The sequence below is a fragment of the Macadamia integrifolia genome, chromosome 8 (assembly GCF_013358625.1).
Source record: "Macadamia integrifolia cultivar HAES 741 chromosome 8, SCU_Mint_v3, whole genome shotgun sequence".
NCBI lineage: Eukaryota > Viridiplantae > Streptophyta > Magnoliopsida > Proteales > Proteaceae > Macadamia > Macadamia integrifolia.
In genome coordinates this window covers 2,436,560-2,449,987 of record NC_056564.1, presented here as the reverse complement: position 1 = coordinate 2,449,987, position 13,428 = coordinate 2,436,560, and the positions used below count along the sequence as shown (strand labels likewise).

The 13,428-nt window shown below is 40.0% G+C and overlaps 1 protein-coding gene across 1 annotated transcript; it reads left to right on the top strand.

Annotated features, from left to right (window-relative positions):
- Nucleotides 1-1,191: 1,191 nt before the first annotated feature.
- Nucleotides 1,192-11,136, top strand: LOC122085840 (bet1-like protein At4g14600). Its single transcript, XM_042654438.1, has 4 exons — nucleotides 1,192-1,582; nucleotides 1,669-1,792; nucleotides 7,758-7,814; nucleotides 10,849-11,136. Exons 1-4 carry the CDS (start codon nucleotides 1,530-1,532, stop codon nucleotides 11,008-11,010), a joined length of 396 nt encoding a protein of 131 aa, XP_042510372.1. The 5' UTR covers nucleotides 1,192-1,529; the 3' UTR covers nucleotides 11,011-11,136.
- Nucleotides 11,137-13,428: the final 2,292 nt, after the last annotated feature.

Here is a 13,428-nt window from a genome sequence, read left to right as displayed (position 1 = left end):
TGCAAACCTGAACATGACTAACATACTACCTCGGCCTCCATTAGGCCGTGCTGTCATCTCTGCCTCCAGCATACCGTGCTGCCACCTCGGCCTCCAACATGTCGTGCCGCCACCTCGGCCTCCAATATGCTGTTCAGCCACCTCGGTCTCCACCATGCCGTGTTGCCACCTCGGCCTCCATCATGCCGTGCTGCTACCTCGACCTCTATCATGCCGTGCTGCTACTTCGGCCTTCATTAGGCCGTGCTGCCACCTTGGCCTCCATTAGGCCGTGCTGCCACCTCGGCCCTCCGTCAGGCCGTGCTGTCACCTCGGCCTCCATCACGCCTTGCTATCACCTCGGCCTCTAGCATGCGGTGCCGCCACCTCAGCCTCCAGCATGCCGTGTTGCCACCTTGGCCTCCAGCATGCCGTGCTGCCACCTCGGCCTCCATCACCCAGTGCTATCACCTTGGCCTCCATCATGCCGTGCTGCCACCTCGACCCTCCATCAAGCCGTGCTACCAGTCACCTCTGCTCGACCAACTTGTCACCTCGACTTGGCGCAGTCAAGTAAGGCACCCAGAAACGTGCACGCATCCACTCCTACATTCAAGGGACGTGATCCATGATCACTGGGGCAGAACTCTATCCACTACACGTCATCAGAGGCGTCCTCCCCTCTCACAACTTGCACCTTCGAGACCAATGAAGAATATTCTCAGAATATGTGCTGGAACCCAGAATATTCCTAGAATCACAGAGCCACTCCCCTCAAGGACTCTACGCCTAAGCTGGACTCTCCACAAACCCCCCTCCTTCTCTCTCCATCAGCAGCCTATAAATACCAAGGTAAGCCTCCATCATGGGGGATCGATCACCCACTTCTCTTACTAGAAAAGTTCCCATGAGCATCTACTGTGGAAAGATCTGACTTAGGCATCGGAAAGTCCCCCGTCGGGTCAGCCCGGCTCTCCCCTGTCATCTCTTCTGTGCAGGTCAGCCAAAGTACTAAGAACTGCAGGGAAGATCGTCCGATCAATTTTTACCGCAACAGAGCCAAAAGTCAGGGTAAAAATAACAAAGTCAGGCTGAGGATAAGCCAAAGACATTGCCCTTACCTGTCCAAACCCTGACTCAAGGTAAAAAATTTCATTGTCGAGCCAATCCTCATAACCATAATTTTCGAGTCGGGCCTTATTTGGTACGAGGGCAGGCTAGCGGCACTGCGGCAGGTTGGGGCCGCAAGGGCTAAAAGCCTAAAATATGATTTGCAACCGCCCAGGCAACTTCGAAATCCCAAAATTGACTTCCACTCGGATCACCTTGCCGCGCCGTCACCGAATGAAATGAGTAATCTTTCGAGTTTTTAAATCCTCGCGTTTGCCCACATCCCAAACTAACGTCATTCCAGATTCTATCGTCCAATAGAACCAATCAACTTGCTAACGCGGTGGCACAATCTCGGAGAATTCTTGAAGTACCGTTTTTAAACCTGCATCGAATTTAGGCCTTTCCTGTTATCGAACCTATTTCTTCCCTCTTCTCTAATGGCAAGTTCGCAGAGAGGTGCGCTGCTTGGCACTGCTCCCTACAGATCGAGGTACTCCTCCAATCGTCCTGAGGTAGGAATTTGGTGCGTTGGTGGTTTGGTGTTTCTCTCTGATAATTTTATTTTAATTCTCGCAGAGGAGGACTTATCACGAGACCAGTGTCTAATTCAAATGAAGTACAAGTGCAGATCGATCCAATGCACGCGGAATTGGACGAAGAAATCTATGGACTCCATAGAAAGGTTAAACAATTGAAAAATGTATGTTCTTTCCCCTTCTCCTGAAATTTCTGTTGTTGTCGTTGATTATTTGTTTGTTATTTCTTCAATTATCGGGCGACTGTTTCAAACTTTTTTTTAAAGAATTTATGCAATTGAAATTGTCTTTTCATCATACCGCCTTTGATTGATATCTGTTGAGAATTTTCTTTAGACGGGTCTTGATGGGGAAAATACTGCCCAATCCCTCCCAAAACTAATCCCCAGTCCAACACTGGTTATCGATGATTCTGATGAGTAAGGGTGGACCTCACCGTATTGTTGTTCAATTTGGTGATTTATTCTAATCTCTCGGAGGGGACTGCTGCAAATTTAGGGTTTAAGCCAAGCACTTATTGCACGTGAAGAAATTGTTGAAATTCCTAGCTTGTCTGCTTTGAGGTAGCTACTTCTGTACAGTGCAACAGGGAGAGGCAGGTAGGATCCACATTTTTTTTTTCCTGATGTTTTCCCTCTGTGTACACCAACTTACACCCTTCAATGCAGTCTATTAACTCTTCGATTAATCCCTTCTCTGGTGCACTTTTCGAAAATGGCAGATCGCTAATGGTGTAGGTTTAAAGGGAAAAAACTAGGTGTATGATGATGTAACAACACAAACGGAATGTGAGAATGGGAATCTGGTAAGGAATTGCAGGTTAGATTTATAAAAAGAAATTATGAGAAAGAACCAAATGTATCGATTGGAAATTAATGAATGAAAGATTATGAGAATAACATAAATTTTGAAGCAGGGAAGAACATTGTGCTGAAATGTGATCAATCTACTAGGATAGATTCTTGATCCCTCTTGAATTCTCAAGGTTCTAATGGCTTAACCCATCCATACATATGCAGCCATGTTTCAGCAGTAAAAGCTATTGTCTAATGATGTTCTCATAAAAATGTATAATAAACATGCCCTTATGAATCAACTTGTCTCCCAAACACCTCCTTGAACTCCTAATTTGACAAAAAATTCTCTACATGAGCAGCACCCCATGAATAGGACTTTATCTATGTGACTAGCATTGAACCAAATGCAAAATTTCAGTGCCATGTACTTGACTTTCTAATTAGTTGGTGATGAAAATGTTACTCGTAATTTCCACCTTGACCAAATGAAATTGTAATACTCATCAATTAGACAACACAGAATGATGCAGAATGATGGGTTTGAAGAGGGGCCACAACAACCAGCACTGCTCCTATAGGGCTGTAGTACAGCCCCACGATTTGGAGGTTTGCGAAAACTTGGCTTTGCCTTGTGTGCTGTGAGTGACAGTTGGTGTGAGACCAAGGTCAGTGAGAGACTGACCAAGGCCATAGGTGAGAGGCCTTGGTCATATTTCCCCCATTCTGTACTTCTATCCCTTCTCCTTCTTTCCTTCTATTTTATTTTTCTTCCCTCCCAAATTTTCTGGAACTACAGCAAGGATTGAAGTTGCTCAAGATCTGTTTTTGGTGGATAAATTGCTGTCCAGTTAGGATATTGAAGAGTATTGAGGACATTGATTGGAGGAATCAATCTTAATGGCAGTTCCCTGCAGCTGCAGAAATTGGGAGTTTATCTTGATGTGATTTGTCTCCTTCAGAGCTACTGGTCAGACTAGCATATGGTGAACTTTTGATAAGTTACAATATCTTCTAAGTCTTCCCTCAACCTGAGTAGCATCTCCATCGAAAAAACACAATTCTGCAGTAACATATTTACTCCCAATAGGTTGTTAAGACGTGGCAGCTGTTGGAGAAGTCTTCTTATCAACTAAGAGTCCCTGTTGGTTCTAGTTGCTGACTTGTAGTCCTTGTGACAGAGGGTTATCAATTAAAGAGTCCAAGACAGTCAAAACTTCCAACTTTCATGGACTATCTTTAATAGCATAGTTTGATTCAATCTTCTCTATCAGGATAAGTGTTCTTCATTTTCTTAATCTCCTTCTTTCTTGGACAGGTTCAACCATTATGTTAGAAGATCAGACCAAGACACTGTCCTGTTTGATATTGTTTGACAATTAAATTCAGATTTATTTCTCGCGATGCTTTGTTTTTAGAGGTTATTTCTTATAATTGGACACTGTCACATCAGAACATCCAATCATTGGATCACTGTGATATTTTTAGGCCAGATTCCCTGCTCTATGTTCAAGTGGATCTAGCTTGCTGATCTGGTGATCTGTGGATCTCCTAAAACATAGGATCTTGACTTGCTATTTTCTGAGTTAACTCGTAAGTCGAGTTCCCACCTTCGGATGTCCTTGGAATTTTGGGCTTTTGTTATTGGATTCGACCAGAATCTTGTTTACATCGGACCAGTGGATTTTGAGCTTCAAATATTTATCAAATCTCCTGTGGTCCTATTTTTTGAGTGGGAATTTGTAATCTGTTAAAAGGTTAGTACTACTCCACCACAGAATAAATAAATAAATGAAAATAGAAGTAAACTCTTGCAAGGTGCTATTCTTGGTAGACCAGGAAAATTGTTATCTCAGTTTGGCTTGAGATATTGCAAACTGAAAATGTGCTATTTGGATGTTTGTGAAGGAGGATAAACTTAATTTTGAAATTCAGGGAGAGTGCTGGTGAGTAAAATCCTTCAGCTAAGCTTTAGAGTTTCTCCTTTCTAGGTGTTTGGTGGGGCTTAGGAGTTATTGGTTGGGATGACAAGTCAATCACTCCAGTTGTTTTCTATGGGGCTGACCTTAGGCCCTTACCACATATTGGGCCAAAGCAAAACCGACTGGGAATCTAATAGGTCCGTAAAATCAAAATGAGACTGATTAACTATCGGTCCATTCTGTTTTTGGTCTCTTATCGGTTTCAGCTATTGGTCAGCTAAATTTACTATAGGTCTATATGATATATATATATATATATAGAGAGAGAGAGAGAGTGAACTTTAGCTGTTATAATCAATTAGAACCCAATGATCAAGTTCATAAATAAATAATACAAAATTTTTTTTTTTGGGGGGGTGGGGGTGGGTTGTATATCTGTCTTTTATCAGTTGCGGCTATCTGTAAGCTTAGCTCAGTATTTTCAGTCTAATCAGGGCAGACTGAAACTGACAGAAGTTTGAGATGTTTTCTAAACTGAAGACAGAAACTGGACGAATAACGAGTTCAGTCAGTCCAGTTTTGGTAGTTATTTTCAGTTCAGCCTCCAAATTGACACTCCTAGTTTTTTTTTGGGTGAAATAATAAATGCGCATTAAAATAAGGGGGAGGGAAAATATATCCCCTAAGGGAGATTACAAATCCTACAAGGGTAACCAAAGTCCAAAAAGACAGTAACCAAGGCCCAGTGGGCTTGAGGCGTGGAAGACATGTCGCAAATGACATGTCTAATACAACACAAAGTCCACAAGGGCAAATAGCGAGAGCCAGAAGCCCAACAACTAAAATTCAAAAGCCCACATGGGCTGAACAAGAACCCAGAAGCCCAAAGAAGGAAGAGAGGCAAACAAGGAAATTTGGAGGTAGGGTTCCACCAAACCCTACCAACAGATCTCATCACTTCAACTTCCATCTGTCAAGACGTGAATCAGAGTTCCAGAAGAAAAGGTAGGCACAACGGTAGGGCGTGGGCCTTGCGGAGGGCCATGACCAAGAAAGAAGCTGGCCTCGTGGAGGAGACAGCTGTGAAGGGGAGCGCCAGCCTTTCGGAGGGCGTCGGAGAGGTGGTTGTTGGCCGAGCATGACTGGCAACCTTGCGGATTGCAAGCCTTGCAAAGAGCTTGCCAAAATCACCGTGACAAACGATTCGATCAAGGAAACGTGAGCGAGCGTTTGATCTGCCATGGATCAAGAAGAGAGCATGGCTAGGTCAGCAGCACCAAAGCACACTCCAACAGTGCAGCGACTCAAGGATGAGTGCCACAGGCCCAACGAGCGTTGGCGGAGGGGGGGGAAGGAGCCAACGAGTCGTTTTGGGAGCAGGTCGGAGCAGCGGATGGATGGTGGCATAGCTATGCCTCGATCGAAGCAGCAACTCGAGGAAGAGCAGTGAGAGGCCTAGAGCATGCCGGTGGAAGAAGGAGCCAACGATTCCAGCATGGAGGATTAGGAGGATCCCGGAAAGATCATCACCAGATCAGAGTCAAGACGGGGGCGGAAAGAAAGGGAAGGCGGCTAGGGTGCATCATGACCTCTCGGACATGTGAGACCGAAGAGAAGAAAAGAAGGGAGAGCAGAGGGTGAGGGTGAGAGGGAGAGGGAGAGGGAGAGGGAGAGGGAGAGGGAGAGGATGAGAGAAGAAGAAGAGAAGAATGGATGGGGATGGGGATGGGGATGGGGATGGGGAGGGGGAGGGGGAGGGGGAGGCGGCACTTTTAGGGTTTCCTATTGTTCTCGCGAGTTAGGAGAAGGCGGCCATTAACTTTATTATTATTATTCGACACTCCTAGTTATTGGCCTTTCACATAGGGCTCTCATGCTGGTTAACAACCATTTGTAGGCCATTAACTCTTGAGCCTACTTAAGATAATGATACTTATGGTGTTGATATTACCATATCAGGAGCTTTTATTTGGAGATATTTTCCAACAGGTCTTCCAACTCCAGCCCTGTCTGCTACCTAATGAATTCCTTTCCTGAGGTAGTTGGGGAACTATAATTGAACTAAGGAAGGTGTAGGTTGTGATGTATCAAATCAGTGCAGGAAAAATGGGCAAGTGCCAGTTCCATTCATGTGATGGAATTGGTAAAAGGCCTTTCTTAGGCATTGACTTTTCTGGTTCCACAATCAAACTCACTGCCTTGGTGAATAATCACTGTGAGGGGAAACTAGAAATGGGATGGTGTCGGTTGACTCAGCTCTGGTTTGAGGGGCATAGATCCTCAGATTTTCTGGGAGGTGGGTCTTGCGGGTTCTTTTTCTATGTTGGCTGCCCACACCTAATTTGGTTGCTTGTACAATAATGGGTGCAAGGGTGGGGGGTGAACAGGGTTAAGTAAAGCAAAAGATAGCTATGAATTAAAGCACTTTTATCCGAACTATTGGTTAAAAGAATGTATTGATAACTAGACTTAGATTCAGTAAAATCAAATAAAAACTAGAGTGGAGCAGCTGCACCCTATGATTGAGGTTGCCCTTTGACTCGAGACGGTCCAATGGACCCACAGATGATTCTCTGTGAGACCAAAATCTTATAGATGTTTGGTCATGCACATCAATCCCTCTTGCTTGAAGTGCTCAACCCCATTGAGTTAAAAGACTTCATACTAGGAACTGGAGCTGAACATGCAATATTAGAATTAGAGTTCTACAAAGAGTCGTAGATACTCTTACTAGCAAGTTATATATCCTTCTTTATTTGGGAAGTTTGAACTACTAAAATCTTTATGTACCTGTTCACAAATCAATATGTAAGCTAGCTCTCTATTCTATGATAATTACATATCTGGTGAGCCTTATTTTCTACTTTGCTATGAATTGTCAAGATATTTCTTTTAACCCATCTCATTTTCCATTTAAATTCAATGCACTACTATGGTACAACTATGAACTGTCACATTATCTGATTTGTGTTTATGTACGAGGAGGTCGTACATTAGTTGGTTTTAGGTAAAAAAGGTACAATATATGCCTCCTCTTTTATGATTGACTAGCTGCTGTCTTGAGGGTATAAACTTTTTCAGATGCTTCTGATTGGAGGACTTGATTGCAAAATATTGTGATATACTTATATCCAATAGAATTCTTACCTTCCCAGGTCAGTTTCAATAGACAAGAGAATTGTCTGAGAGGCTATTAGCTGAGTCTTATGGTTATTCCTTTGATTGAGAACTTAACATTCCTGTAAATTCATTGCTTTAGACTTCATTTTTTTGTATCGATTCCTTATGACTTTCATTGCCTGATGTTGTTTCTTTTCTTCTTTTTTTCCTTTTTTTTATTTATTTATTTATTTTTGTGCCTCCCTTGTTCATTCTGCTCTCTGAGTTCTTATTCAACTGTGGTGGCACTGCAGGCAGCTCAAGAGATTGAGTCAGAATCAAAATATCAGAAGGGCTTTATTGATCAGTTGGTATGCTTCGAACTTTGGATATATGTTTTTGTTTAGTTCTATCTTTTAAGCAAAATCTAGTTTTTAGTACAATGATACTTACTATCATAGTTTTCATGGCGCCAAGGCATTGGAGGGCTGCCTAAGCGACAAAGCGCCCGCCTTAAGGCGAACAATTGTTATTTTTTTTATTTTCCTTCTTTTCTAACATTATTTAGTATGCTACATATACCTTGTATCATAAAAAGCAACGTTAATCCACATCAAGTCATTAAAAATCAATATTAAGTCACATCAAATCATAAACATCAACATTAAGTCATAAAAAAATCTATATTTAGAGAATGATCTTGTTCTATAATAAGTTTGAATGGTCAAATGATTTTATTTTTAATTGAGACTTTTCTGCATTAGGTATAGCACAAAACCATCTTCCAACAAGTCTAAGATTATTTAAATTTGAGTTCTAATGACAGTTATATTCTGGTAAAAAGTTATTTTAAAGTGCGCGAATGCTATTAAAATTGTACGAATGAAAATAATTTGAAAGACATCAAAACAAAAGATTATTTTATTAGACTTTTTGTTTTTCGTAATGTTTTACAATGATAAGATTTACAAAATTTTCAGAATTGAGAAAAATCCCAATATTTGAAAGTTCAAAATCGCCCCTACAACAAAAAATTTAGTTTTTGTTCATGGATTGGGGGGTTGACTTCTTATCTTTCTGGAATTTTATTTTTTAAATTATTTTTATTAGATTCAAACAGGGATGTGTTTGCTTATTTTTGATTAATATCTTACTTGAATGATATTTGGCATAAAGAAGTGCCAAAATATAAGGCGGCATGCAATGAAATAAGACGACAGTTGCCTAGGGGTCATTGTCATTAATTGAATCACTGTAACACCAGGAAAAAAATTATTGTGCCCAAAGTTTTTAGTCAGTGTTTTAAGGTATGTGGAAAGGCACAAGGACCTCCGAATGGATGGATTAGGTGTTACCCGATTAGTTAAAGCATTTCCTTAGTGAAGAGCAGACAGTTGACTTGACTAGCAAGGACTTCATTGACTCGTATTTGTCCAATCTATGCTAGATGGTGAATTAGCCTTTGTTTAGTTGACTAGTTGATAAACGAGTACCATATCTGTATTTTTCATAAAATACATGGAAACTTTTGTTTACTACTGTTCTAAATTGCTAATTTATTACTTAATTTGAACCTTTTCTATTAAGGCGTTTTAAACTGTAATTTATTGCACAATGTTTTCCTTGATGGCATAGAATTGCTTAATTGACCAATCACCTTGTTCTTCCCCAGACTTTGTTAAGCATTTGAAAATAATGAGGTATCCGCTTTTTTTTTGGGGGTGGGGGGTGGGGGTGATTTGAAGAGATAGGTGAAAGTGTTTCACAAGATGCAGAAAGTGAATTATTAAATGGAAATTTCTCATGGGCATATGTTTTGCTTGTGGGGTAAAAATACTGAGGGGTAATGTAGTTTTCTTTTTCTACAACCTACTGTTTAGTATACTTCCTAGTTCTTAGAAATATGTATTCAGTCTTAATGCTGCCCCTACTTTTAAGATAAATGCTACACAGTTTTTCCCTTCAGCTGCCCTTGTTAAGCATTAGGGGTGGGCATTTTGGCAGGTTTACCCAAACCTGCCCAAGCCCAACCTGGAAAAAAACCTGAGGTTGAGCTTGGTTTTTTTAGGCCCAGGTTTGGGATTGAGCTGAGAAATTAAAACCCAACGATTGGTTGGGCACTTGGGCTTGGTAACCCCAAAACTCACCTGAGCCAAAGCATGAAAAAACCGTACAAAATCCAAGCCGTTTATGTAAATATACCCGTGTACATACCATACATACATACACACATGCAATATATAGTATTAAACTATTAATTATTATATACTGTATCTTAGACATATTATAGCTTGTTCAATCATATTAGGAATCCATGTGAGAAGTATGGCGTGAGGAGTCATGGCAGCTGTCTAGTGCAAGCCATGACTCCCTCTAGGGTATTTTGGTCTAGTTATGATATGCTAGAAGATTAGAATTAGATGAAAGTTCTATTTCCTTTTTTGTGTTTTCCCTATTCCTAATAGGAGTATGTAATTGTCAGTCTGTATAATGAATGAAGTTGAACAGCCCAATCTAATCGATTGAGACTCCCAAGTTTCCATTATCTCTCTCTCTTTCTTTTTCTCTTCTATTTACACACCTATTAGACAATTGTCAAGCATATTATTCACTTTTACCAATACAAGGAGAATAAAAAAAATGAAGAGAGAATGAATGTAAAGCCAAGAAGTGGTTTACTCTTCTTTGTTAAAAAAGAAACCCTACCCGTACCTAAGCTCAACCTGGGAAAACCTTAGCCTGGTTGTGGGCCTCAGTAGTTTTGCTTGAATTGGGCTTGGGCTGTCCAAGGTCAAACCTGAGGTAGGGTTCGCTTAGCTGTGCTTGCTGTACGGGCCACTACTCCAGCCCACCTGATTGCCACCGCTGTATCATCGATTGGATGCTCCTTAAATTTCAGTTCTAATTGGCCCCAATGAAACTACAGGTGCCAGCCTTATTTACTTCTTTGTTGGACGGTCTGAATTACCTGATTACATTGGCTCATTGACGACCTACTTGTTACCCTGATAATACCCCAGTTTAGGTAATAAAAACTTTTGGATCGTTAGCTCCCAAGTGATCCAACAGCACATAAGCCTTCTACTAATGTGAAGGATTGGAAAGAATGTCAAATTTACACAAGTTTGGTTCGTGTCTACTGTTTACATTCACTAGTGCCATGCTTAGTGTTTAGTCATTGGATGAGTCAACTGGACTTACAAATCAGAATAAACAGGTTTACCTACTCCATTCATCTTAAATAATATTAAGTTCGAATCTTAAGCATTTTACTTGCTCACAGATAGATAACTTGATATCTTGATTATGAAGATTCTTTGTCAGTTTATCAATACATTTTCCCATTAGTTAGGGTAATGGTGGACTGCTTTTTTTACCATTTTACTGTTCTGGTTCTTAAAACAGCAAATGACGTTGATCAAAGCCCAAGCAGGGGTAAAGAACAACGTGAGGAGGTTGAACATGAGCACCATCCAGGAGGGCTCAAACAGTGTCTTACATGTGGTTTTATTTGCTCTAATTCTTTTCTTCATAGTGTACTTCTTGTCCAAAATTTTCAGACGATGAATATGGCTACCTGGTCAGCATGGTTATTTAGAACGGTGAATATGCAGATTTGAATGTAAATGATTTCATAGCCAAAAAGTTATAGTACATGTTCTGTTGTGAAGCCTTCTCCTAACTTCTGCAGCATTGATGCTTGTCTTTGGATGGATTGCTTTTAGTTTGTTCCATACTTTTAGAACCACTGCAATTGTCTTATAGGTTATAGCATAAAGATGCACATCTTGAATGTAAATTGATCTTTAAAAACAGAACAGAGCAAATCTTTCTAGTAGTTGCATCACACATTCTTCTGTACACTTGACACAGACAGAACACTTGTGTAAATTGGTTCTCATCCAAGTATGTTAGGATGCGTATATGTTAATGATATTTTAAATTTTGAACTGTACGATTAAAATACCATTAATCATTTAAGGTAGGCATCCATCCAAAGAGCATTCAAATATTCAATTTTGCAGTGCACCATTATAATGCTAACTTGGTGTTTCTGTTGGTTTAGTCTCTTTTATCCTCTTACAGCATTGACATGGATAAAAAGGCTGGTTGAATATTTTATTTGATGTCATAAGAATGGTTATATATGCTTTTTTCATTTTTTATAAACATCCTCTCCAATCCCAGTCTGATCTCTGATGTGCTAAGCCCCCCATCCCTTCCCTATCAAGCCCTCCCAAACTATTATTGTCTTGTGTTGGCTGGAATTCTCCATTGCAAGCTTTTATAGTAATGAAATTTTCTCTTCTTTTTTATTAACAAAAAAAAGAAAAAGGGTATTTTTTTGGGTGGTGGGTTGGGAGAAGAAGGAGAAGCTATGTAGCAATAAAGGTCCTCATTGTTTCTACCTGTTCATTGAGTGTACAATATTTATTATGATCACCCTACACAACTTTGCTTCAAATTGATGATTCGTGAGGAAAGATAAATGCCATGGCCAAATTGATCATGAATTTCCTTTGCTCATAGATCACATGTTTTTGATTTCTTCCGGTAACTGCATGTAATCTTTGTTTATTGTCCTGCTCAAATTATTATTCTTGCATGAAAATGCTAACTTTAATATTGGGAAATCAGCTTTGAGGAAAATAATTTTAGGCTGTGTTTGCTATGCATTTTCATAATAGGTTCTGCATCAAATATAATGTATCACTTATAATTGACTTAAGATAATCCAGATTCTTATTACACACAATTGAGTATCAATGTGATGAGACTTGAGAGTATATTGTCTCAAATGAAGCTTGTCAATGGTTTTTCTCACACCATATGGTCCCTGGCAAACCCAATCTCTGCCGGATTCGTCTCTTCTCCATAGAGCTTAGGGACCAGATAGTAATCCCACGGCTGGGAGGATCCGGGCACATGTCTTGGTTCTATTGTGATTTGTAGTTGACCTTTACAGGGGTTGAGCCCGGGGTCTTCCACTTGCCTAAAACACCTTGAACTTTATACCTAAAATTCTCAAAAAATGCATGAAGCACTTAAAAATAGCTTAAAAATAATGGAAAATCAGAATAAAATTGAACCCAACGTACTTACTAACATCAATAACAGTAGGAAAGTCACCATCAAATCTGTGGGTAGTAAAATATGCTAAAAATAATGAAAATACCTCCATTAATAAATAAAACTTAAAAATTGAAAATAAGTAGAGAAAAATCTCACAAATTAGGAAAAGAATTAATGAATGCCAACTTCCTAGCAATGTGAGTGGTAAAACCATGAAAAATACTTCAATAAAAGAGATCAGCTCAAAAGAATAAAAAAAAAAAAAGGGAGAGGGAGAGAGAGAGAGAGAGAGATTATAAGACAAGCCTAAAATACATTTCATCAATACGCCTACACTTTATAAAAAAATGAATTGAAATGGAAAGTAAAAATGAAGAGAATATACCTCCTATAACATTCCTTGATGCCAAGTTATCAAGAGGGTGACAAAGGGACCATCCATGGTGTTTGCTGTTGAAACATAAAAACTACAATTGGTCTTCTGTGAAGGGGAGAGGCAGCAAAAAGCCCTTATGACCTTTGCCTTTGGGAGATGGCAGGTTTATTTGAGCTAAACAATTTTTTTTACTAACGATCGGTATCTAAGCCTTCGGCCTGACTGGTCCCACTGGTCCATAGTAATCTCACAACCGCATGGATAGGGTCATACCGAGGTTGAACGAGTACCATTCAATTTTTATTGAAAGTAATGAAGAGCACTAAACACCCCGTGTAAGTGGCCCAAGGTGTGCTTAGTGGGAATCGAACTTAAGACATCCAAGTTTAAGTCTGCAACTCCATTTACATTCTCATAAAATGGTCATCTCTGACCTTTGAGTTAAGCAGTCATCTCAATCTAATGTTTATTATCATGTACCTGGTTTTTCATTTCGTATTAGAATTCCTTTTTTTTTCTAAAATTTATGCCTTCTC